The sequence below is a fragment of the Schistocerca serialis genome, chromosome 5 (genome assembly GCF_023864345.2).
Source record: "Schistocerca serialis cubense isolate TAMUIC-IGC-003099 chromosome 5, iqSchSeri2.2, whole genome shotgun sequence".
Lineage (NCBI taxonomy): Eukaryota > Metazoa > Arthropoda > Insecta > Orthoptera > Acrididae > Schistocerca > Schistocerca serialis.
Window position 1 is genome coordinate 523,256,681 of NC_064642.1, and position 25,828 is coordinate 523,282,508.

Sequence of the window (25,828 nt, forward strand, 5' to 3'; positions counted from 1 at the left end):
ACAGTCACACGGGGGCTCACCATACTATGCATCAAGCACATCGTAATTCCTTCACATTTGCACCTGCCGTTCGAGCACAAGTAATGGACACACTGCATCATTCTCTATCATTTCGTGCCATTGGGCAGAGACCATTAGCTTTCGGACTAGGAAGTAACTGTCCTGTGGATAGGCTGCTGGTAGTACTACAACTCGCGGCCTGGAGTTGGGCCGTGGCCGAGAAGTATGAACTGCTGATGAAGGACGTCGTATTGTGTTTAGCGATAAATCGCGGTTCTGCACTGCCCCTAATGACCGTCGTCGGCGAGCATGGCGGCGATCTGGGGAGATTTCCCATTTTCCCAGTGTTTTGGAAAGGCATGGCGTGTTACATCTGACGTCATTCTGTGGGGAGCAATAGAGTATGATTTCAGGTCACGGCTGGCAGTGACCGAGGGAACTCTGGTGGCACAACTATACGTCACGAATAGCTTTCTGCGTCCTCATGAGACAGTATGTTGGTGCCATTTTGTAACACGACTTTGTTTCTCCACAAATGGCACTTGTCTCTACGAACTGTCTGCGTCCTGTTGAAGTACTCCCGCGGCTAGCGAGATGCACATTCTGTCCCGGGTAGAAAGCTTATAGGACCACCTCGGACGTCAACAACGCCCCAGTGCCATCATCCACGATCGTAGTGACACGTGAAACAGTTGCGGGGCAACTTGCCTCAGGAGAGGAATAGAATGAACTCATGGAATTTCATTTCGCTTCCCCCTCACCTTCTGGGTGTTTTACTTTCTTTAAGGGTTTCTGAAGCTACTGCAACCAGTCGTTTTTTGTTTTGTTCTTCAATTTTCTTGCTATCCCATTGCCGGTTTCGAACCGCCTAACGATTCGTCATCAGTTGGTACATAATATTTATTGAATGTCTGCAGCAGTGTGGGAGTCGTGTAGCTGTGGAAATATATATAAATGAAACATGTAAGCACATAATGTGGCGAGGTTTATTCACGATATGAGATAGATTTTCTTGCATTACTTACAGTTGTTAGTATTCATTGGCTGGATGTTGGTGTACACAGTACAATGGAAAACACAATGAATGTTTTCCAGTGACGTTAATTGTACTGCAATTTACACGCTTAGCCACAGGTAACACGTTCCACATGCTTTACTAATTAAATAAACCGAGGGGCATAGCTAAAGTTATGTCTTTAAGGGGGGGGGGCAGTGAAACTCATGGGAGTACTCTTTTAGGCTAAGACCAGTATCCAATCATCCTACATTGATTGAAATTAAGCTTAATGAAAAGTTCAGACAGGCAGGTACTAGAGATGTGAAAATATCGCAAGATTCTCAAAACAGTACAGTGAAAAATAATGTTAGTATGTCTTAAGATTAACATAAAAGCACAGTAAAAAAATAATGTTAATATATTGCATCAGAATAACAGGGGATTAAAATACAAAGTAGATGAGCTTCTTGTTTGTATAGAAGATTTAGAAACTGAAGGTAGAATAGATGTACTATGCATGTCTGAACATCGTATGGTCACAGGTATGGAAATAGTAAATGTAGGTGGATATAAGCTTTCAGCACATGTAAGTAGAGACACTACGGAGAGAGGAGGAGTTGCCATATATGTTAAAATCAGTCACAGTCTGAAAAATTTGGAATCTAAAAAATTTTTCATAGAGCAACACATAGAAGCATGTGCATGTGAGCTTAAACTACATAAAGGCACTTTTATAGTTGTAGCCGTGTATAGGTCCCCATTGGGAAATTTTCAACTGTTTTTGAAAAACTTTGATTCTTTGTTGTGCTACCTGTCAAACAAGGGAAAGCAAATTATTGTTTGTGGGGATTTCAATGTAGATTTTCTGAAAGAGTCAGATAGAAAACTTGACCTTGAAATGTTACTTAGTTCTTTCAATTTGACATCAGTTAATGATTTTCCTAGTCGGGTGGTACAGGAAAGCAGCATACTCATAGATAACGTTTTCATAGACCAAGATAAACTTAATCAAATAAAATCTTTTCCTGTTAAGAATGGTCTGTCTGATCATGATGCACAGCTAGTTACAGTTTTTAATTAGCTTCATACAGTAATGCAAAACAGTCCTCCAAAATAGTGTGTTCCATTAACGATTTAACACTTCAAAACTTTAGGAAAAGCTTGCAACAGTTTGAGATAAGATGCTAATTTAAAATTTAACCTATTTTATGATACCATCGTGAGAATATTTGAAAACAGTTCCCCTAAGAAAAAAGAGAAATATAATTGTAAGATACTATGCAAAAAGCCATAGCTTACTAAAGGGATAAAAAATCTTGTAAACAGAAAAGGGAAATGTATCTTATAGCTAGGAGGAGTAATGATCCCAAAACAATGAAACATTATAAAAAATAGTGTGCTATATTAAGAAAAGTCATTAAAAAGTCCAGAAGCATGTGCATTATGTCTGACATTAACACATCTGATAACAAAATTAAAACAATTTGGAATATTGTGAAAAGGGAAACAGGGCAACCGAGAGCACAGGAAGACTGTATTTCTATCAAACACAATGAAAAGTTTGTTAACAAGAAGTCAGAAGTATAAAAACACTTTTAATAATCGTTTTCTAAGTGTTGTAGAGAAAATAGGTTTCAGAGCTTCATTAGAAAATGCAAGGCAGTATATAGGAGAGGCAGTACCTATGCAATTTGATAAAATTGAAATTCAACCCACCTCTCCCGCTGAAATCAGGAAAATAATAAATTCAATCAAAAGTAAAAGCTCACATGGAATTGATGGCATTTCCAACAGAGTACTAAAAGCTTGTTCCCAACAAATAAGAAGGATTCTCAGCCACATACGTAATAGCTCACTGAAACAGAGAATTTTTCCAGATAGACTGAAATATGCTATTGTTAAACCATTGCATAAAAAAGGGGATAGATCTGATGCTAACAACTACTGCCCAATCTCACTTCTGACAGCTTTATCCAAAATTCTAGAAAAAATAATGTATTCAAGAGTAGCATCAATCTAACAAAATGTCAGTTTGGTTTTCAGAAAGTCTATATATGCTTTCACTGATCAAATATTAAATGGAATGAATAACTGAACATCACCCATTGGAGTCACAACTTGTTGTGCCTGACCTGGACGAGAAGCCTCTTCCACTGAAGTCACACCATTTGCGAACTTCCTACTCCATTCGTAAACTTGCTGCTGTGACAAACATGCATCACCGTACTGAACCTTCATTCGTCGATGAATTTCAATAGGTTTCACACCTTCACTACGCAAAAACCGAATAACAGATTGCTGATCTTCCCTGGCGCAAGTCACAAGTGGGGCGGTCATCTTTACACTGATACTGCGACGGTATATGTGCATCTGCACTATGCTGCCACCTATAGGCCATTCTGCAAACTGTTTGTAGCACGTTTCCCAACTTATAGGGTAACGGCGCGAAACTTCGATTTGTTATTACAAATTTAAGGTTTTTATTTCACTCGCCCTCGTAGATAGCGCTCACAGATGATTGTTACCTCATAAAAACCCCGTTAGCAGATGTGCTACTGCACATTTTATTGTGTACTGTGCTCTTGACGGAACAATCATCTGTGAGCGCTATTTGTAATGACATGGCCTTTGCACAAGGTGCTTCTTGATTTTAAATGTTTTATTTATGACAAATCTTTACGTTATGTGCTACGTTCTATCTACTTCACAACTTGGCGTGAGGTTAAATTCAAAATGAACAAATTTTGTAACATAAATTTTTAGAAACCTGAAGATGACAGCGAAGCCTGCCGAAACCGCTTGTTTGTAAATAATGAAATATTTATGCGACCGTCGCTTTAGAAAGTTTTTGTAGCTTCACAACTACCTTCACAGCTTGTTCGGCATCACGCTGCGTTCGTTGCCCGCCTTGCTCACCAGCGCTGTCCTCACCTTGATGACGAGCAGGTGGCACCTGGAGAGCAGGTGGCGCGTGGTGCGCCGCTCTCGCAGCTCGCCCTCGTGCTGCTTCACGTACGCCTTGGCCTGCTTGACGAGCCGCAGTTTGCGCCGCATGCCCCACGGCTGCTGCTTCACGCTGCTCAGCACCTCCTTGTGCAGCCGCAGCCGCTCCACGATCTGCTCCTGCGTGATGCACTCCTCCACCGAGATGGCCGTCCTGCCGGGTGAGAAACGCAGGCGAACTACTGTATATACGTTTGCAGGCACGTATCCAGTGTGGAGTTTAGGGAGGAGCCTCACTTTTTTGCACTACTGTCCATTAAAATTGCTACACTAAGAAGAAATGCAGATGATAAACGGGTATTCATTGGACAAATATATTATACTAGAATTGACATGTGATTACATTTTCACGCAATTAGGGTGCATAGATCCTGAGAAATCAGTACCCAGAACAACCATATCTGGCCGTAATAACGGCATTGATACGCATGCGCATTGAGTCAAGCAGAGCTTGGATGGCGTGTACAGGTATAGCTGCCGATGCAGCTTCAACACGATACCACAGTTCATCAAGAGTAGTGACTGGCGTATTGCGGCGAGCCAGTTGCTCTACCACCATTGAACAGACGTTGTCAATTGGTGACAGATCGGGGGAATGTGCTGGCCAGGGCAGCAGTCGAACATTTTCTGTATCCAGAACGGCCCGTACAGGACCTGCAACATGCGGTCGTGCATTATCCTGCTGAAATGTAGGGTTTCGCAGGGATCGAATGAAGGGTAGAGCCACGGGTCGTAACACATCTGAAATGTATCGTCCACTCGTCAAAGTGCCGTCAATGCGAACAAGAGGTCACCGAGACGTGTAACCAATGGCATCCCATACCATCACGCCGGGTGATACGCCAGTATGCCAATGACGAATACACGCTTCCAATGTGCGTTCACCGCGATGTCGCCAGACACGAAAGCGACGGTCATGATGCTGTAAACAGAACCTGGATTCATCCGAAAAAATGACGTTTTGCCATTCGTGCACCCAGGTTCGACATTGAGTACACCATCTCAGGCGCTCCTGTGTGTGACGCAGCGTTCAAAACTGGTTCAAATGGCTCTGAGCACTATGCGACTTAACTTCTGAGGTCATCAGTCGCCTAGAACCTAGAACTAATTATACCTAACTAACCTAAGGACATTACATACATCCATGCCCGAGGTAGGATTCGAACCTGCGACCGTAGCAGTCACGCGGTTCCGGACTGAAGTGCCTAGAACCGCACGGCCACCGCGGCCGACTGACGCAGCGTCAAGGGTAACCGCAACCATGGTCTTCGAGCTGATAGTCCATGCTGCTGCATACGTCATCGAACTGTTCGTGCAGATGGTCGTTGTCTTGTAAACTTCCCCATCTGTTGACTCAGGGATCGAGACGTGACTGCACGACGCGTTACAGCCATGCGCATAAGATGCCTGTCTTCTCGACTGCTAGTGTTACGAGACCGTTGGGATCCAGCACGGCCTCCTGAACCCACCGATTCCATATTCTGCTAACAGTCATTGGAGCTCGACCAACGCGAGCAGCGATGTCGCGATACGATAAACCGTAATCGCCTAAGGCTACAATCCGACCTTTATGAAAGTCGGAAACGTGATGGTACGCATTTCTCCTCCTTACACGAGGCATTACAACAACGTTTCACCAGGCAACACCGGTCAACTGCTGTATGTGTATGAGAAATCGGTTGGAAACTTTCCTCATGTCAGCTTGTTGCAGGTTTCGCCACCGGCGCCAACCTTGTGTGAATGCTCTGAAAAGCTAATCATTTGCTTGTCACAGCATCTTCTTCCTGTCGGTTAAATTTCGCGTCTGTAGCACGTCGTCTTCGTGGTGTAGCAATTTTAATGGCCAGTAGTGTAGTTTCTGGCCCCTGCTCGCCCACTATACGAAGGACATTCAATAAGTAATTCAAAATTTTTTTTTCCGAAAACAGATTGGTTTTATTCAGGACGCCGATACACCTTTTTATTCCCCACTCTTTTGGATACAAAGCCCTATTTTTGGACATATCTCCGTTCAATGTGACGCCCTAATGCCACCTTACTTGGAGGGCCTATATGCTCACATTGTGCCACTCCTTCTTATGATGATGCTTTTCCTCTGAATCTTTCAATGTCTTAATCTTTTGTCTCCTCCATTTCGCGCTTCACAATTCTTCGAATGTGTGTCAAATCGTATGGGACTCAACTGCTAAGGTCATCAGTCCCTAAGCTTACACACTACTTAACCTAAATTATCCTAATGACAAACGCAACACCCATGCCCGAGGGAGGACTCGATATTGCGCCGGGACCAGCCGCACAGTCCATGAATTCGCTGTAGCACCATTTTTCAAAACCTCGGAAGTCCTTCTTCCCCCAGCTACTTTAACTAGTAACTATGTTATCTATCCACCTGGCGTCTCGTTATCAACGTCAAAGACAGTTATCACAGAGCTGTTGTTCATTTGCTACAGATTAGCTTAATGAACATAGTTGTTATCTGTGTTGTGTCTCATTTAAAAGGCAATAAATTCGCACGATACTAAAATATTTAATACAAGCGAGTTACTAGTGTTCTGGCTTTGAATGAAACCGTACATATTTTTTGAGAGCGCTACTTCTAGATGTACGAGCGTTATTTTCGGAACAAGTGATTATGTCTTACGCAACCGGCCGGAGTGGCCGAGCGGTTCTAGTCGCTATAGTCTGGAACCGAGCGGCCGCGACGGTCGCAGGTTCGAATCCTGCCTCGGGCATGGATGTGTGTGATGTCCTTAGGTTCGTTAGATTTAAGTAGTTCTAAGTTCTAGGGGCCTGATGACCACAGCCGTTAAGTCCCATAGTGCTCAGAGCCATTTGAACCATTTGTCTTACACAAATATTTAATAAAAGGGCAAGTTTTATGTATATACTAGCTGAGTACCCGACGTTGCCCGGACATATGTTTATGCCAATGTCTTACCACAGAGAAAAGGATCAGATGTACAGATCCTCTGTCTATCTGCTCTTCCCCTCCCCCCTTTCCTTAATCTGTCCATCTGTTCCTCCTTCCTCTATCCATTTGCTCCTTCCCTCTGTCCATCTTCTTCTCCTCCCTCTCTCTCCACCTCCTCTTCCCCCTCTCCCAGTCCGTCTCGTCCTGCCCCTCTAGCTGTTAATCATCTCCTCCGTCTGTCCAACTGATCCTCTTCCCTTTCTCTCCTCCTCCCCCTTTCTCTACCCATTTAGCACTCTCCATTTCCTCCCCACCTCTTTGCCCACCTTTTGTTCACCACTCTCTTTGTCTATCTCCTCTTCTTCCATTTCTCCTCCCATTTCTTCCTTTCTTCTCTCTGTCCATCTTCTCCACCCCCATTCTCTATTAGAGTTATCACCGCCAACCCAACTGATTTTTGTTACCCCCACAGTATTTCTTTCCAGATCGCAAGTAATAAAACACATTTGGCTGAATTCATTCAAGAGATTTAGGATGAGCTTTTTACTCGTGGCTTTGCCTGTTTACCATATGTCTAATATATTTCACATTTATTTAACATATTTCACAAATAATTTTACTCCATATATCTCTACCGAATTTCTTCCTGTAGTTTCATTTTCATGCAGCTCCATGTTTCTGACTTCGTATTTTCTGCACTGTGTGTCATAAAATGATATAATTTTGCAGATACATCCAGTGGTCTACGTGAGTACTTTCTGCGAAAGGTATCGTGAATAGAATTAGTAGTAAAGAAGTAATAAATTAAAAATCCATGCAAGATGCGGCATTTTTTCACGCAGCTCAGTATTTGACGTCATACCTCCTGAACTGTATGTCGTACAGTGATATCTTTTTCTAAGTACATTTAGCGGCATAAGTGGATACTGTCTGCCAAATGTGTTGCCTGTGGAATTAATAGCAAAGAAGTGATAAATTTAAACGACATGCGTGATAAGGCAGTTTTTCACACCTCTCACTGATTATGGCGTCATGTGGCCAGCAAAATATGTCGCACAGTGATATAGTTTTGCAAATACAGTCAGTGGTACATCGGGATACTGTCTGCAAAATGTGCTGCTACTGCAGCGAGTAGCAAAGAAGTAATAAATTAAAACGTTATGGCACATGCGGCACCGCTGCAACATGAACAGCGGAAATATAGCAACGGTAAACTTTTTTCCTTTCATCGTATTGTGGGGATAGTCAGCAAGAAAAAGGATTGAATTATGTGTAAAGTTTGTAGCAAGTCACTAAATGCTCTCATTCTTAAATACTGGATGACATAAGTATGGATATTCGCTCGTTGTGGTATAATCTGATTTTACACACCCATCCGCAACCCTTTGATAGGTAGGTGGTTCTTACCCTGACAGCTATTCTCTCCAGACAGTAAGTGACATGTGCATCAAGTTTGACTGAAATCGGTGCTATGCTTTAGGAGGAGATCTGGAAAGAACATATTTAAATCACATGCATCCATTTTTATAACATACCTGTGTGTGTGTGTGTGTGTGTGATTGTAGGTTTTTCTCTTTTCAAATTGTTGTTTTAGATCCTCTATGTAGTTCTCTGGTCCGGTGGCTAAGTGGTTAAATGACGCTCTTCAGCTCTAAAGTTCTGTTATTAAAGTTCCTGTCGTATTGTATTGTAGTGTATGGAACTGGGGACCCAGAAACGACGGAGAGGCTTCGTCGCCACCGTACCACTCAGTGGTGCACAACCCGACAACAGGCTATGGAGAAAAGTGTTTACGCAGCAGTCGCCGGGGCGGAATAAGAGAACCAGCCCTCATTCGCCGAGGCAGATATACCTCCTTAAGAACCATCCACAGACTGGCCGGCAAACCGGACCTCGACACTAATCCGCCGGGCGGATTCGTGCCGGGGACCGGCACGTCTTCCCGCCCGGCAAGCAGTGCGTTAGACCGAACGGATATCCGGGAAAGTTCCTGTTACTTATCATTTCTTTTACCTCTGGCAAAGTTTGGTAATTTGAAATATGCCGAGTTACACCGAGCTTTGGAGTTTACACCTAAAATAAGCAGGATAAGCCAGTTCGAAGGTCGGATGTAACGTTATTTTCTTTTTTAAAGAGACAGTTGAAATCTACCTTGTGGGTAGTGAAAGGACAGTAGATTCACAAGTGTGTTCTGTAAGAATTTTCTTTTATGTGCCATGGTAGAAAATCAGGGAAGTCTTCTTCTTGTAACGATAGAACGCAACTTACTCACGACGTAGCTTCTGGTATTCCGTTTTTGTTCTCTAATTCTTAATAAGGTTATTCGCTTTCCTTATCTCCTTATAATTAATTGATTAATGCCGTGTGGTTAGGGCCTCCCGTCGGGTAGACCGTTCGCCTGGTGCAAGTCTTTCGAGGTCACGCCACTTCAGCAACTTGCGTGTCGATGGGGACGAAATGATGAAGATAAGGACAACACAACACCCAGTTCCAGAGCGGATAAAATATCCGACCCAGCCGGGAATGGTTGGTTCAAATGGCTCTCAGCACTATGCGACTTAACTTCTGAGGTCATCAGTCACCTAGAACTAATTGAACCTAACTAACCTAAGGACATCACACACTTCGATGCCCGAGGCAGAATTCGAACCTGCGACCGTTGCAGTCGCTCGGTTCCAGACTGTAGCGCCTAGAACCGCACGGCCACTCCGGCCCGCCAAGCCAGGAATCGAACCCGGGCCGTTAGGTATGACACTCCGTCGCGCTGACCACTGAGCTACCAGGGTCGGACATGTCCTTGTAATAAAAGTAACTTTAGTTGTGTTCTAATAATTTTCAGAGGTCAAATGCGAGGAGCTGGAGGGGGAGTGTTGTACGATGAAACGACCGAACACAATTTGTGTTCTCTCGTTAATTCTTCTTTAAAGTAAGTGAGAACTCCCTGAGATTAATTTGCCGATCATTTCCATTGCATTACGTAATTTCATGCGTAAGAATTATTCTCGACCGGTAATGCATCATCGAACAATAACGTCATCCAACACACTGACTTGATACGGCTCAGCGTTAAATTATACTGATAATGACCGATCCAAAGTAACTAAATATATAGACTTCAGATAAATTGGTTACCACCACTTGGTACCTCTAAAAAGAGACATTTCCGCCATCGTCATTGCTGCGTGCATTCTCGGCGCGATTATTGAGTTACGCGATGTAATATACTCTTCGCAATGTTTTATAATGTAGCTTAATGGGAAACTTTACTTGATATATCTCAATTTCCGACAAAGGCACGTTCTACGAGAAATACAAGGGTATTAACACTTAGCCGTCCACACGTCTCGTACAAATTGATTTGCTTGGCGATGGGCAGCGCTAATTCGGATTACTTGACTTGTCACCGGCCGTACTTAACATTATCGAGAGATTATAAACTGCTAAGTGTTACTAATCTCATCGTTAGTTCTCTTAAGTTCTCAACCCTGTTCCCCTGCTTTCATGAAATTTCGAAGATATACATCCGTGATTAAACACAAAATCTGTTTGTTTCAAATATTTGTTTATTTAAACTTTTTGGAAAAATAATCAGTTACGAATTGGACTTTGAAAAGCCGGTCAGCATTATCCGGTTGATTGTTGTTGTCGAAAAAGTGTAAAAATGATATTTGTCTGTATCGGTTGCGGGACATCATTTTCCGAAATACTAGCGAGTCTATCAAGGGATTCGTTGCCCAATAATCGTCGATCCCTGCTTTTTTTACAGTTCCCATAAGGATAGCAAGCCCAAACCGTTTTCTAAGATTGAAACCCGTAACGTCGACAAATTTGGCATTTTTTTAAAATCCAGTTTTCTTCTATTGCAATTTTGACTGTAGTACTTGTTGGTTTTGTCGCTAATATATTCAAATAGAACGTTCCCAAAATTCGACGACATCCTCGACGCTCTGTGTGTCTTTTTGAAGTATGTTTGGAACTGGAGATCCCTCAAATTTATTATTGGTACTCAATAAATCAAAGTCTGACCACTGCGCATTGTCTTCTTCGTCTGATTCATTGAATCAGTTGGCAACCGTAGCGTTCGCCGAATTCTTCTTGGACGTATTCCACTATCTTCCGTCGATTCCGCTTCACTTTCGTTTTTTCGATATCCAATGTCTTCTTCCCAATTGGCCAAGTCGTCCGGAACGTCAAAGACGTCCGCGCATTCATCGTAAATAATCGTATCGTCTTTTTCGTCTGCCATGATCATAGGGCACAATTATTTGTAAAAACAAAAGCTTGTTGACGTGTGTATCTTATTGTTACCTAAACAAAGCACCAACAGAATGCAAAAGATTACTAAAGTGCTGTCGCCGGCCACTGCGCGATACTATGCTCACATCACTATGGTGTCGCTGGCCACAGGGCGATACCATGCACACGACACCATTGTGGTGTCGCCGGCCGTTGACCGCTATTTCACGCACGACACCACTGTGGTGTCGCCGGACGGCAGAGCGTTAAGACTGTGCCCAGGAGAGCAATGTACGACGTAAATGAACTTTCGAGATATTCACAGCTTTAAAAAAAAATGGTTCAAATGGCTTTGAGCACTATGAGCATCAGTCCCCTAGAACTACTTGAACCTAACTAACCTAAGGACGTCACACACATCCATGCCCGTAGCGGTCACGCGGTTCTAGACTGAAGCGCCTAGAACCGCTTGGCCACACCGGCCGGCTATTGACAGGTTTATTTTACAAGCAGGATTAACCAACATGGTTGTGACACAACTGCGTGTTACAGTAACGAAAAGAGATTTTGGTTATCACTTGCAGACCTCTGGTCCTGCAATGATACGTATAAGTTGAGAGTATGCATTACGAGATGACTAACTTCCATTCCCCTGTTTCCACTACACAGTGATGAGACGAAACACAACTTATATGTGGAAATACTTTATTCCGTATTACTTTACAAGTGCACAAGGTGATACTTGGTAATACTTTACAAGGTGCCAGCTAGCTGTGACCCTTGGCTGATCTAGACATACGTTCACTGCCGTGCCTCCAGGCTACCTGAGGCATCTGCTCGGCAGTACAGGTCGTACAGGATACGGTGGCTGATGTGCAGTGACCAGTTTTCGTCCAAAGTGCTGGGCCAATTCATTCTTTTGCTGAGAAGGAGAGGCCGACAAGCGTTTTCCACCTTTCGGCTGGTCAGCGATAACAGAATCGACGCACACGCCCTGCTGTCTTTCTCAAACGATTTTACAGAAAATATTCAGTAAAAAAAAAAAAATTCAATTTTGCTTTACTTGTAGTTTTATATGTCAGGTGCATTATGATATGCCCATAATTTCGTTAATGAACATAGTTATTGGGATATTTACGTGGAAGAAAGACACTGCAAGAAGTTTGCAATGGAAAATAGGGGTCGCTATGATTTTGTGTCTGGTACATATTACATAATGTGTTGCTGCATATGAAATTTAGCTAACATATTGAATTCTTCTTTAGACTTGGTTGGAGGTGAGTATCTGTCACCAATCTCGAGAAAATTGATCTGACATGGCGCACTCATTTTCGATCGAGCAGCGATACAGCCGGAGTGAAATATTCATAACATTCCTCTTATTTCATAAACGGTTTGAGATATCGAAATGACCGAGCAAGGTGGCGCAGTGGTTAGCACACTGGACTCGCATTCTGGAGGACGACGGTTCAACCCCGCGTCCGGCCATCCTGATTTAGATTTTCCGTGATTTCCCTAAATCGCTTCAGGCAAATGCCGGGATGGTTCCTTTGAAAGGGCACGGCCAACTTCCTTCCCCATCCTTCCCTAATCTGATGAGACCGATGACCTCGCAGTTTGGTCTCTTCCCCCGAAACCAACCCAACCCAATATCGAAATGAGATGTAGGCAAATGTGATAGCAAACGAAGAGTATTTTTCCATATCGTTATTATGCAAAATTTCATTACCTACCGTATTATTCCACTAACTACAGACTTTTCCGATGAAAGAATGTAATTTTTGAGGGCCATCGATAGCAGGTGAAACGAGAAATGCTGAGGCTTTTGGAACAACATAAGTGAAGTCATTACACGTTTATTCTGTACCGAGAATGTGCTTTTTCATAAGATGCTGACCTTACTTTTCCTCAGGTCCTCACTTAATAAACTTAATAAACCACTGTTCCTGAATTCTCTCGCAACTGCGTCTGCGTAACATGTTAGTGAGATGAGATTGTGTAAATTTCGCTGAATTTTGATAAAAGGAGCAAATTTCAACATGGCAACAAGAGAAATGTATAGATTTTACTCAAAATTCCCCATTCGCGACTCTTCTCTGAAAGTTAACAAACCGGGCGAAAATAAATCGCTGCATTTTCGGCGGAATTATTTTTAGACAATAACGAAAGAAGAGGTGACAGATCTTTCTGAATGGTCACCATGCAAGTGTGGGCGGGGTCGGGTCCCGCTTAATACTTACCAATAATGTGAATGTAGGTTTCGGTTGCCGCGTGGGATTAGACGTGCGGTCTAAGGCGCTGCAGTCATGGACTGTGCGGCTGGTCCTGGCGGAGGTTCGAGCCCTCCCTCGGGCATGGCTGTGTGTGTTTGTCCTTAGGATAATTGAGGTTAAGTAGTGTGTAAGCTTAGGGACTGATGACCTTAGCAATTAAGTCCCAAAACATTTCACACACAATAAAATAAGTTTGAGTTTAGAAAGGCCCTTCCCCTCATACAAAAAGTTACAGTATTTCCCGACAGGGTGCGGATTGTACTGGGCACTCTACCCTGTCCATTTTGCAAAATGCCATTAGATGGCACTCGGAGTGGCAAGTGAGTTACGGAGCTCAGCAGTTTGTATAAACTGAGGACGCAAGTGAAATCTGGAGATGGGTGTTGAAACACGTCTAACTGCCATCTGTGGCCCACATATCGGTTGCACTGGTTATTTATTAGTGTGCAATAAAGAAGGCGAGAATACGGTGTCTCCGTGAGGCTGTGGAAGCTGAGCGACACGGTAAAGCTCTACGCCGGTGGAGCCTTACAAAGAACACGGAAGCGGCCGCCGGCGCGTCCTTTGGAGACGGCGAGCAGGGGTGACGGCAGCAGTTACCGCCAACCCCCCACCCGCTTCCGACAGCCGCACGGCGGCGGCATTCATTTCGCGTAACGAACCGCGCCGGCCGCGACCGCCGCGACGTCACATTTAGCGCTCCGCTGGAGCGCGCGCCGCTCTCGGCGGAAAAGCGACGCCGTTTGCGTCTCCATGGCAGCCACGAGACGCAGCCGTTTTATGGCGCCGCATGGCTTTTACTGCCCCCCGAGGCAGGTAGCGGGGCTTTCTGCCGGCTGTCACATCGACTCGGTGTCTGCCTGCTTCCTGGTATCACTTCAGTCTACAGGTAATGTGGAAGGCGTGGCTTTGAGTGCTCTATTCTCCTAGACGGAAACCATTGTGCCGATTCGGACTGACACGACGTCTCAGGTAAAACGCGTATGTTGCTGTTGTTTTAGGCCACAGTTCGAAGGTAGGCCTGATATATCTGTAACAGATCTTTACGCAAATTTATACAATGTAGTTGCACGTCCTTGGGAAATGCAGGGTGTCCATTAAGTCTGACTCATTATCAACAGTTTTCTGCTGTATTAGGAGGTTTTGCGTCTCCTTTCAGTGCTGCCTTCTTAATGACGGTGTATTTGCGGGCTTTCAAATAACTTCGCACCCTCAGACTCAGGGCTGCATATTTTAAGTTTTGGCTGGTTTCGTTGTATAGAGGCTGCGATACGTAGTTGCCGCGTTACAGGCCAAATACTGCTGAGTCAACAGTATACGATAAGAATACACACATGAATCGAATGGTCGAAGGTTCCTACCACTCGGAAATTGCCGTAACAAAGACGTTTATAAATGAAAGTTTACAATTAAATGAAATCTGCAGGTACTATTTTAACGACTTTAAATGATGAGTACGATAGTAGAAGTCCTTTTGAGGATGCGGTATATTTCTGCAAAACACTTATTGGTGTCGATGGTCCAGCAATTAAATAAAATATAAGCTGAATAACAGGGAAACAATAGATTCCTACTTCATTTAATTAGCTTTGAGCAACAACACAGTTCGCGAGATGTTCACTTCTAAACGCATACTACGTCTGCATTGCAGAAGCCACGGAAATCTCACAAGTGCACAAGTTGGCACTACGAAATATTTCTACTTCCCGCGGCCACGCGCAAACTGCTCCACTGTCCAATCCGCGTCCGTCGCGCCGTCGCTTCCCGGACTTCCATGTTCTGTGCCGTACCGTCAAGAACTACCTCGTGTCCCCTCAGGAAACCGTGCTCTCCTCCCACTTCCATCCAGTCTCCCCGTTCAGGAGTGCTGTGATTGGCTAGAGCGCTCCCGCCATATCTTCAAGCGAACGCACATTCACGAACATAATGAAACACTATCTAAATACTGGAATTACATTCAAATATTCAAACAAATTTCGGGCTTGCTGCCGGTCGTCGTTCAATACTTCGCACGATATTTCAACTAGGCACCTGCCAGTCATCTTCAGGTGAGCCGTCGCAGACTGGCGAAAACGTCATCCGTTCCGCAATATATAGCGTACTGTAACTATTCTACGCATGCGTCGAAAACTTGATAGATGACCCAAGCTGCCCGCCGGCAGCGCCCTCACTGGTGGGATAGCAGAACTCAGTCGCCCTCTGCGTTGCTGTTTGCCACGACCGTCGACGCACTCTGTCGTCTTCGATTTGAGCAAATCGTGGAGATGATGGGATTCCATGCACTGTCCAGCTAGTAGCCGCTGTCACGATTTAACAGATTTTCCACCAGTCGTATTTCTACGGATTCTTTAATAATGGAGTCCCAGAAAGACGTTGCTGTGGACAAAATCATTGTTTTCTCATACTACATTGAATGTCCAGTAGAAATACAATGTTCAGCAGTAGCAGACTTGCTTGACTGCAAAAGGCGGGTGTAACGTTGATGTTCAGTGCAGCGTTCTTTCACGGTGCGTGTGGTTTGACCTATGTCAGCCATACCACATTGGCACGGTATCTTGTAAATTCCGACCTTTCGTAGTAACAGATTGTCGTTAACTGATCCCACAAGGTCCGCAATCTTCGATGGTGGGCGGGAAACCACTTTTACCTGAAATTTTCGGAGGATTCTTGCTATTTTGAACGAAGTGTTGCCAACGAAAGAAAGAAAAGCTAAAGATTGTTCCGGCGTGTTCTCCTCTTTATTCACTTCCTGCTTCTTAGTTTTAACTGTTAGTGTCCTGTTAATCCGCCGGATGGAATACCCATTTTCGCTGAGTACTGTCTTTAGACGGGCGAGTTCTTGAGCTAAGCTATCTAGATCTGAGACAATATCAGCTCTATGAACAAGTGACTTAAGCAAACTCATGGTTTGCGATGGGTGATGGCAACTCGACGCTTGCAGGTACAAATCAGTATCAGTGGGTTTCCGGTAAACTGAATGCCCTAGAGAACCATCATTCTTCCCAGTTGAAATATCGTGCGAAGTATTTAATGACGACCGGCTGCAAGCCCGAAATTTGTTTGAACAGTCAATTCGCCGGGAAAATTTGAAAATTTACATTTAAATAATTTGAAATTAAATAAATATTCCTACGGCTGGACCATAAACACACTCTAACACACATTATTGGATACATAAACAAATCAAATAAACATTTATCAAAGAAATAGAACAAAAGGTAGGCCAGTAGCCTAGTGTCTCTGTGCTTTCTAAAACATAGTAAATATTTAAGCAATTTCTTCATGAATAGTATATATCGGAATAAACAAAGACATAAATGAATAAATATATTTATAAGCGTGCTGCTACCGTTTCTTTGTGTAACTGTGGAGTACTTATGGCCTGACGCGGTCGATAGTAATCGGTCACTTTGACCTCCGATAACTCATGTACTATTCAAGTTACATGCCTGTAATTCATACCAACTTAGGTTTACACTAATAGCTTTCTAAAGACGCGTAGATCGACGAAATCGGACGAACCGTCTAGATTTTGGAAATTCGTTGCTGGATGTTACTTGTATAATTTATCGTCGTATACTAAACTTTAAACTAATAAAGATATTGAAAATCTGATTACACCATCAGAATTGTCGTGCAGAGAATAGTAATGTACATGTTTATTTTTGAGGCATCACGATTCATCTGGCAACTATTAATTTCTGTACGAACTGTGAAATGTCTGCCATTAAGGTTTCACAAAGTCCACCATCTTTGGTACTCCCGGCATGTCTTCTTCATTGTCACAAAGCACCGTCCTCGTCTCAGCGGAATTCCCAGCCATGCGGCTGGACCATGCGCTAGGGCTACCCCTCTCGTCCGGCTAACGTTCGGAACTACAGGGTGTTTCAAAAATGACCGGTATATTTGAAACGGCAATAAAATCTAAACGAGCAGCGATAGAAATACACCGTTTGTTGCAATATGCTTGGTACAACAGTACATTTTCAGGCGGACAAACTTTCGAAATTACAGTAGTTACAATTTTCAACAACAGATGGCGCTGCAAGTGATGTGAAAGATATAGAAGACAGCGCAGTCTGTGGGTGCGCCATTCTGTACGTCGTCTTTCTGCTGTAAGCGAGTGCTGTTCACAACGTGCAAGTGTGCTGTAGACAACATGGTTTATTCCTTAGAACAGAGGATTTTTCTGGTGTTGGAATTCCACCGCCTAGAACACAGTGTTGTTGCAACACGACGAAGTTTTCAACTGAGGTTTAATGTAACCAAAGGACCGAAAAGCGATACAATAAAGGATCTGTTTGAAAAATTTCAACGGACTGGGAACGTGACGGATGAACGTGCTGGAAAGGTAGGGCGACCGCGTATGGCAACCACAGAGGGCAACGCGCAGCTAGTGCAACAGATGATCCAACAGCGGCCTCGGGTTTCCGTTCGCCGTGTTGCAGCTGCGGTCCAAATGACGCCAACGTCCACGTATCGTCTCATGCGCCAGAGTTTACACCTCTATCCATACAAAATTTAAACGCGGCAACCCCTCAGCGCCGCTACCATTGCTGCACGAGAGACATTCGCTAACGATATAGTGCACAGGATTGATGACGGGGATGTTCATGTGGGCAGCATTTGGTTTACTGACGAAGCTTATTTTTACCTGGACGGCTTCGTCAATAAACAGAACTGGCGCATATGGGGAACCGAAAAGCCTCATGTTGCAGTCCCATCGTCCCTGCATCCTCAAAAAGTACTGGTCTGGGCCGCCATTTCTTCCAAAGGAATCATTGGCCCATTTTTCAGATCCGAAACGATTACTGCATCACGCTATCTGGACATTCTTCGTGAATTTGTGGCGGTACAAACAGCCTTAGACGACACTGCGAACACCTCGTGGTTTATGCAAGATGGTGCCCGGCCACATCGCACGGCCGACGTCTTTAATTTCCTGAATGAATATTTCGATGATCGTGTGATTGCTTTGGGCTATCCGAAACATACAGGAGGCGGCGTGGATTGGCCTCCCTATTCGCCAGACATGAACCCCTGTGACTTCTTTCTGTGGGGACACTTGAAAGACCAGGTGTACCGCCAGAATCCAGAAACAATTGAACAGCTGAAGCAGTACATCTCATCTGCATGTGAAGCCATTCCGCCAGACACGTTGTCAAAGGTTTCGGGTAATTTCATTCAGAGACGACGCCACATTATTGCTACGCATGGTGGATATGTGGAAAATATCGTACTATAGAGTTTCCCAGACCGCAGCGCCATCTGTTGTTGAAAATTGTAACTACTGTAATTTCGAAAGTTTGTCTGCCTGAAAATGTACTGTTGTCCCAAGCATATTGCAACAAACGGTGTATTTCTATCGCTGCTCGTTTAGTTTTTATTGCCGTTTCAAATATACCGGTCATTTTTGAAACACCCTGTACATGTTTGCTGCCGGGCCCCGGCTTTGACGAGCGTCCAGTGCGGCCACGCCAGCTCTGAATATTTTCGCGGCGCCACAATTTGCCCGTCACCTCACAATGTGCTGCCGTCGATCACATCATTCATGACCTGAAACCTCTTCGTCCCTCGCCTCCTCTTTCCTTCAACATGCCCTTCTAAGAGTGCTTCTATAGGCCTTCAATCCAGCTTCCTTCTTTCGGTTTTATTACACCCTTACTCTTCTCAGTAGCTCTTCATTTTTCACTCTTTCTATCCACTGTATTCTTTCATACTCCGTCTTATCCACATTTCAAAAGCCTCCAGCCCTGCTCTAAGTTTCTTCCTCAGTAAACACGTTTCAATACCATACAAAAGCACACTCCATACAAAAGATTTTATTAGTTTTTTCCTTAAATCTTCGCCCATATTGCTGCAGAAAATTCTCCTTTTCTTTCAAAATGCTTCTTTCTCCATTACCATCCTGGTTTTAATTTCTATGCGGCTCTTCCAGTCCGTTTATATCCGGCTTCCGACATATTAAAATCATTGCACATATTCTAATACTTGCCCATTTTATTTGCTCCCAATGCTTTACTTTCATGCTATTTGTATTTACTTCATTCCATAAATCTTCCCTTTAGCTTCAATGGCATCGTCTGTATCCTGTAATTCTTTTTGGCCCGTTGCTATAAAGATCATGTCGACTGAAAACCTCAGACACAATATTCTTCTTCCTCCAGTTTTTACCTCCTTGTTATCTAGTGGACGTTAGTATATCACATTTTTAAGTACAGATTGAAAAATATAGGAAACAGCCTTGTCTTATTCGTTTTCCTAGTTACATCGAGCTGCTACTTTCTCCTCTCACTTTCGTAGATGCTTTTTGATTAAAGTACAATGATTCTACAAGTCGTCTGGTTTTCCAGCCTACTCTCTTTTCCCTCATTATACGTGGTTGCAATCTCTTCTCAAACCCCATTACCTAAAGCCTTTTTCAAGTCTATAAAACACATATACAGGGTGTACATAAAGTCCGGGAACACTTTCAATTATTTATTGCACAAGAACCAAACATTTTACAGATATCATACTTATGTCATTTTGAAGAGAAATCCTGAAAGTTTTTTTTTCATGTATACCGCTACAGCGTAATTTGGTAATTTGCCGATAGTCAGTTCTAGTCGCAAACATGCCGAGTTCAGGTGCGAGAGCACTTCGCCCAGATCACTGTCACTGGGTATTCCTACCTGGGCATGTTGCAGCAATGGCTGATGCCCCAAATGCAATCGGACTCTCCGTTCACCTTTCAACAGGATTGGGCTCCACCCCATTTTCATCGCGAAGTTCATGGGTACCTGAACACGGAACTGCCGCATTGATGGATCGGCCGTGCTACAGAAGGCGACAGCTGTTTCATAAAATGGCCTCCCCGATCACCAGATCTCACTCCGTGTGACTTTTTTCTGTGGGGGCACATTAAAGATCTGGTGTATGTACCGCCTCTACCTCGTGATGTAACAGAGCTCCGGGGGAGAATACGGGAAGCGACTGCCACAGTCCACGATGCCATGCTGGGACGGGTATGGCAAGAATTCGATTATCGTATTGAAGTCTGCCGGGTCACTCGTGGTTCGCATATCGAATGTTTTTAAAAAACACTTTCAGAGTTTCTCATCAAAATTCAGTATTTATGACATCTGTACAATGTTCAGTTCTTGTGCAATAAATAATTGAAAGTGTTCCCGGACTTTATGTACACCCTGTATAGATTTTTTCCCTTTCCAGTAACCACTCCTCCAAAAATCGTCCCATTTCATTAAACCTCACCCCCAAAATTCTCAAGAGTCCTGTTGCATCTCCTGTGCCTGCGTTCAGTCGAAAAGCAAATTCTTCCTCACCCTGATTCTCTTTCATTACTTTTTCTAGTCTTTTATTAATGATTCTTCCACAACGACGCTTTATCTCAAAACCTGGCAGAAAATCCAAAGAGATTCTGGTCGTATGCAAGGTATGTTAGCCGCAAGAAACAGTCAATGCTTTCCCTGAGTGATAGCAATGGAAATACTATCGACGACAGCGCTGCGAAAACAGAGTTGCTAAACACAGACTATCGAAATCCTTTCACCCTAAATTGAACTAAATACCTACGAATTACAATTACGAGCAATTTAAGTTCGAAAAAACACATAGAAAATGTTCTGGAAAGGCAAACCAAAGACTGCGTTTTACTGGTGGAACATTTAGAAAATGTAACAGAGCTACTAAAGAGACTGCCAACACTACGCTTGTCGGTACTCTTTTGGAGTACTGCGCGGTGTGGGATCCTTACCAGATAGCATTAACTGAGTACATCGAGAGAATTCAAAGAAGCGCAGCAAGTTTTGTATTATCGCGAGACAGGGGAGAGAGTGTGATGAGACACCATTAAAACAAAGTCGTTTTTCGTTGCGGCGGAACCTTCTCATGAAATTTCAATCACCAACTTTCTTCCCCGAATGTGAAAATATTTTGTTGACGTCGACCTAGAGAGGGAGAAACGATCATCATAATAAAATTTCGATGAAGCCTCTGCCAGGCGCTTAAGTGTGTAGATCTTTAGCATAATTTTCGCTGCATCTGATATGAGGCTAATTGTTCTGTGTTCACCGCATTTCTTGCTTCCTCATTTCTTTTGGTATTGGGATCATTACTGTTGTCAGCAAGTCCACTGGCCATTCACCACAAGTTCAACTATTATTTTAGAAAAATAAAAATCTGGAAACTATTACGGGCAGAGCATCGTGGTTTGTTGTAAAACATTTAGAAGCTCTCAATTTTTTTTCTGTTGCGCAATAATTTCAGTGTGTGCCTCACTCGTCGCTCGCACAAAACCGAGGCGATAGAAGAGTACTGCCAGTGTACGAGTCAGTATTACAGTATCACTAACAAACACTACCACAGCTGTCATGGTGCCTTCGACTACCACCACAGGTCCCGTGAAAGCACAGGTGTATGTTCCACATAGTGTAATGCCGCCCTCACCGGCCTCCGTCCTTAGATGGTGGGTGCTGCAAGCAGCCGTTCGCCTGTTCGACGGCGGCCCCGTCCACGACCATCGACCTGGTGTAACAAGAAACGTGACTCATCCGATCAGGTAAAGCGTTTACACTGAACAACAATCCAGTCTTGATAATCCAGTGTCCACTGCAGTTTCAGTGTTTATTACAAAAACTGGACAAGTCCAAAATTACAAACGTACGCTTCTGCGGCATTTCCACACTCAATAAGATTTTTCTGGGTTTGTGACCACATTGTCAATATGTAAAACTACCGTCGTGTCGGTCACTGCTGCAAGAGACCTTCTTCAGGGTGTCTTTGTTTAAACAAGATACCCTGAAAAATATCACTTGCAGCAGTGACCGAAACGTCGGCAGTTTTTTATTGACCAAGTCCACAATTGTCATTTTTCAGGAATCAAAAAGTACTTCCCACCATTTAAAATGAACCTCGAAAAGCAACCAAACGATGACCAAAGCATGTCAAATAGGAGCATTTTTCTCCCTAATATTCGGTTTTATGTATACTGTTTATAGTGAATTCTTAAGAAGAATTTTTTTAGTCTTATCGATATTTGTAGAAAATTAAGAAGAAAAGATCTAATATTTTTCGCTGGACTAATTCATTGTGTTTTCAAAATACTGTCTCGAATTATGTACCAATGAACACAAGACATTACTTTCTTTACAATGAACTAAAAATAGAGTTTTAGTTGTTCCTGGATTTCCAATTATTAGTTATTTTTCATCCTCCCAACCATCACTGCTATCATTATCATCAACATCAATTTCCACATCCTCTTCGTTATAATATTCGTCTGAGGTATCATAAAGGGGGTATTTGTAGAAGGTGTTGTTATCTTCTTTCAGTTACTGCATTAAATTACAAACATTTCTGGCTTTAGCTTGCTGAATATCTGGGTTCTTGTCGTACAACTAATGTAGATCCAAAATAGTAGATTTTGTAGTAGGCCTTCTCTTAACAATGATATGCCTTCTCCCAGGGCCAAACTAAGGGTTTCGCAATGAGACAAAAATTCTATCATCCATTTCGTTGTGAATCATTCGCACTTGTTACAGTTTGAGGGCAGCTTTAGAAGTTTTCGAATAGAATGGCTCAGTAGCACGTTTATCTATACGAAATCATGAAGTTTCATTATTTTCAGCTGGAATGGAAGAGGTAATGTGCGGACTCCAACTATTTTCCTAACGCAAGTTTCAGGATTTTCTACAGTATTTGTCATACGCCTCTTATACCATATGGAACGGGAGTGTTGATCATTTGGTAAATAACTGTGTCCTCGCTCTGGAAACAAACATGTCATTCTTTGGGAGACCTTCAATAGGTGCACTTGACTGTACAAGAACTGAATCATAATCTTTTTTTTCTGTTCTGCCTAGGACACCAATCACTAAGCAGAAAAAGTTCATCTCTTTGATTTTATAATGGAATGTTATCTAAGTAGTTCAAAATCATGAATGTGACCTCATTAGGACCTTTCCTTCCTTCATGTTCAAGATATAGCGGCAAACTGAAACTGAGTCATCTGCCAGACTGTGAATCCCAAGAACATTGTATTATAATTGTCTTTCATGGTAAATGGCGTTTGAGTGCATGTCTATTAGGGGAAAGTTTTGCATATAATTGAATGAAGTACAGTTTTTCAGCCTTTCTTTTGATTTTGGAATATAGTTTGGTTTCATATTTACAAAAGCTTCTGATCTTTTCAAGTAGGATGTCTTTTACGCTACTAACGGACTCTTCTCAAAATCTCTTTCCTCAGCTTCTATTTTGCTGTTCAGTGAATCACATGTAGTACATGTATCAGACCTTGGATGTCCAAAAATGTGTGTTAAAAGTTTCGTATACTGTCCAGTAGCTTTCATAAGGAAGACTGATTTGGTACTTGTGTAAAAGTTGAAGATACATATCACTTACGGTCAAATCTTCTGGCAGGTATTTTCGACTTGAGTTATCACGCAGAGAGTCGTGTGACTGTCTTACTTTAAGGTACTTTACATGGCAGTCAGTCAACTGAGCAGACGGTTCTGGTATCTTTTTTGGTATGTTGTTATGGGGACCTCTCCTACCTTTTGGCGACTGGCAATACGTTGCAATACTATTCTGGACCCTGTACAGTCGACGCTTGAATAAAATAATTTTGAATATTGGGCCACGTCACTATAACTACTAAAGCAATTAAAGTGCCGACGTTTCGATCGACTTGCTGCGGTTCTCGTCAGGGCGCCCTGTAGAGGACCACAGAAAGTCGGTCGAAACGTCGGCACTTTAGCTGTTTTAGTAGTTACAGTGACGCAGCCTAATACCCAAAATTATTTTATTCAAAATGCCAACGGCCGTGTAAACCTACGAACATTCATAAGTCTGTGCTTGGTTTTCCATGAAAGCTAAGGAATGCTACTTTACAAACTGGTATATCCCTACCATCAGTTCTCAATTTGTAGGAAAATGCAGCCTAGGACTGTTCCTCTGAATGTCGTGCTTAGTCGTCAGTCCAAAAAGATGAGGACAGGAAGCCTACGCATACTGGACTTGTAGAAATAGCAGGGACGAGTATGCTTCTTTGTAGAAGAGCAAGATTTTTAAATGGAATGTCTCTGAATCTGTGTGGCTTTTGCCTAAACAATTCCACTAGGAAATACTGTAGACGTGGTGACAGACATAGCAAGGTGGTATTAGCACAAAAAGTTCGCTTTTGGGCTAGATAGGATTTTGTAATAAATCCCTCAGTTTTAATTGAGGATGTCGTTGCGTCAACGTCAGGTTTGTCTGCTGCAGAGTCCCATGCTCAACAATGTCGCTGAACGATGTGCCCCGATAGTATTGTCTATACCAACATTGTATTCTGTCGTCAGATCTGCCACAGATCGCAGCCTATCTTCTTTCCAGTGCGGTCAAATTTCAGACGTCGACGTTCTGCTATGAGGCATGGGCATCCAACAATGCCTTATCGCCCACTTGTTTTACACTATCTTTCAACCACTTTCCACAGATGTTCACGACATTGTATACGAACAGTGGGCAAGCTTCATCGTTTCAGAATGGTCATTCACTGGTTCCTAGTTATGAAACTCTGTCCTTTGCCACAGTCTCTTACGTCAGTGGAATTCCGCATTTTCAGCGCATACCGTTTGTCCGTGCTCCGATTGTATACTTTCCTTACCCCGACACGTGTTCACAATGTCACCAGGGGAGATTCAGTCTCTCAGTGGACAGTGCTCACAACCTTCTGATTAATCAGGATATCCAGAAACAGAAATTTGCGTTAATAATGCTACACGACATGTTGCTGAGAACATTAGTTGGAGAGCTAGTAGAGGGAAAGAATTTAACTAGACAGAAAATAGGAGCAACCGTTGAATTACAATACACATCTCTAACATTAATTTGCAGTAGCATTATGGAACATATGCTGCCTTCGAACGTTGTGAATTACCTCTTAAAAAACAACTACATTTTTAGTCTCACGAAGTAAAGAGCGCTATCGACTGGTGATGTGAAATTAATTCCATATTTTTAGATTTTCAGAAGGCTTTTGACACCCTCTCTCACGAGCGAATATTAATAAAATTGCGTGCTTGTGCAGTATCGTCTCAGCTGAGAGACGGGATTCGTGAGTGCCTGGCTGAAAGGTCCAGTTCGTAGTAACTGACGGAAAGTCATCGAGTAAAATGGAAATATTTTCTGGCGTTCCCCAAGGAAGTGCCACAGGCCTTCCTGATCTGCACAAACGACATGGGAGACAATCCCAGGAGCTATTGTATACTGATGATGACGTCATTTACCGTCTTGTCAAGTCCCCAGATGATAAAAACCAATCGCAAAATGATAAAGACCAAATATCTGTATGGTGCGAAAAGTGGCAATTGACTCTCAATAACGAAAAATGTGAAGTCATCCACATGAGTACTAAAACGCTAAAGC

General features: G+C 43.1%; 1 protein-coding gene across 1 annotated transcript in view; it reads right to left on the reverse strand.

Annotated features, from left to right (window-relative positions):
- The window catches only part of LOC126482057 (transmembrane channel-like protein), a 167,372-nt gene that overhangs the window by 92,017 nt on the left and 49,527 nt on the right, over positions 1–25,828 (reverse strand). Inside the window, exon 6 of the mRNA XM_050106033.1 lies at positions 3,929–4,154. Within this exon, the coding sequence (XP_049961990.1) occupies positions 3,929–4,154 (226 nt within the window). The remainder of the gene's footprint in view (positions 1–3,928; positions 4,155–25,828) is intronic.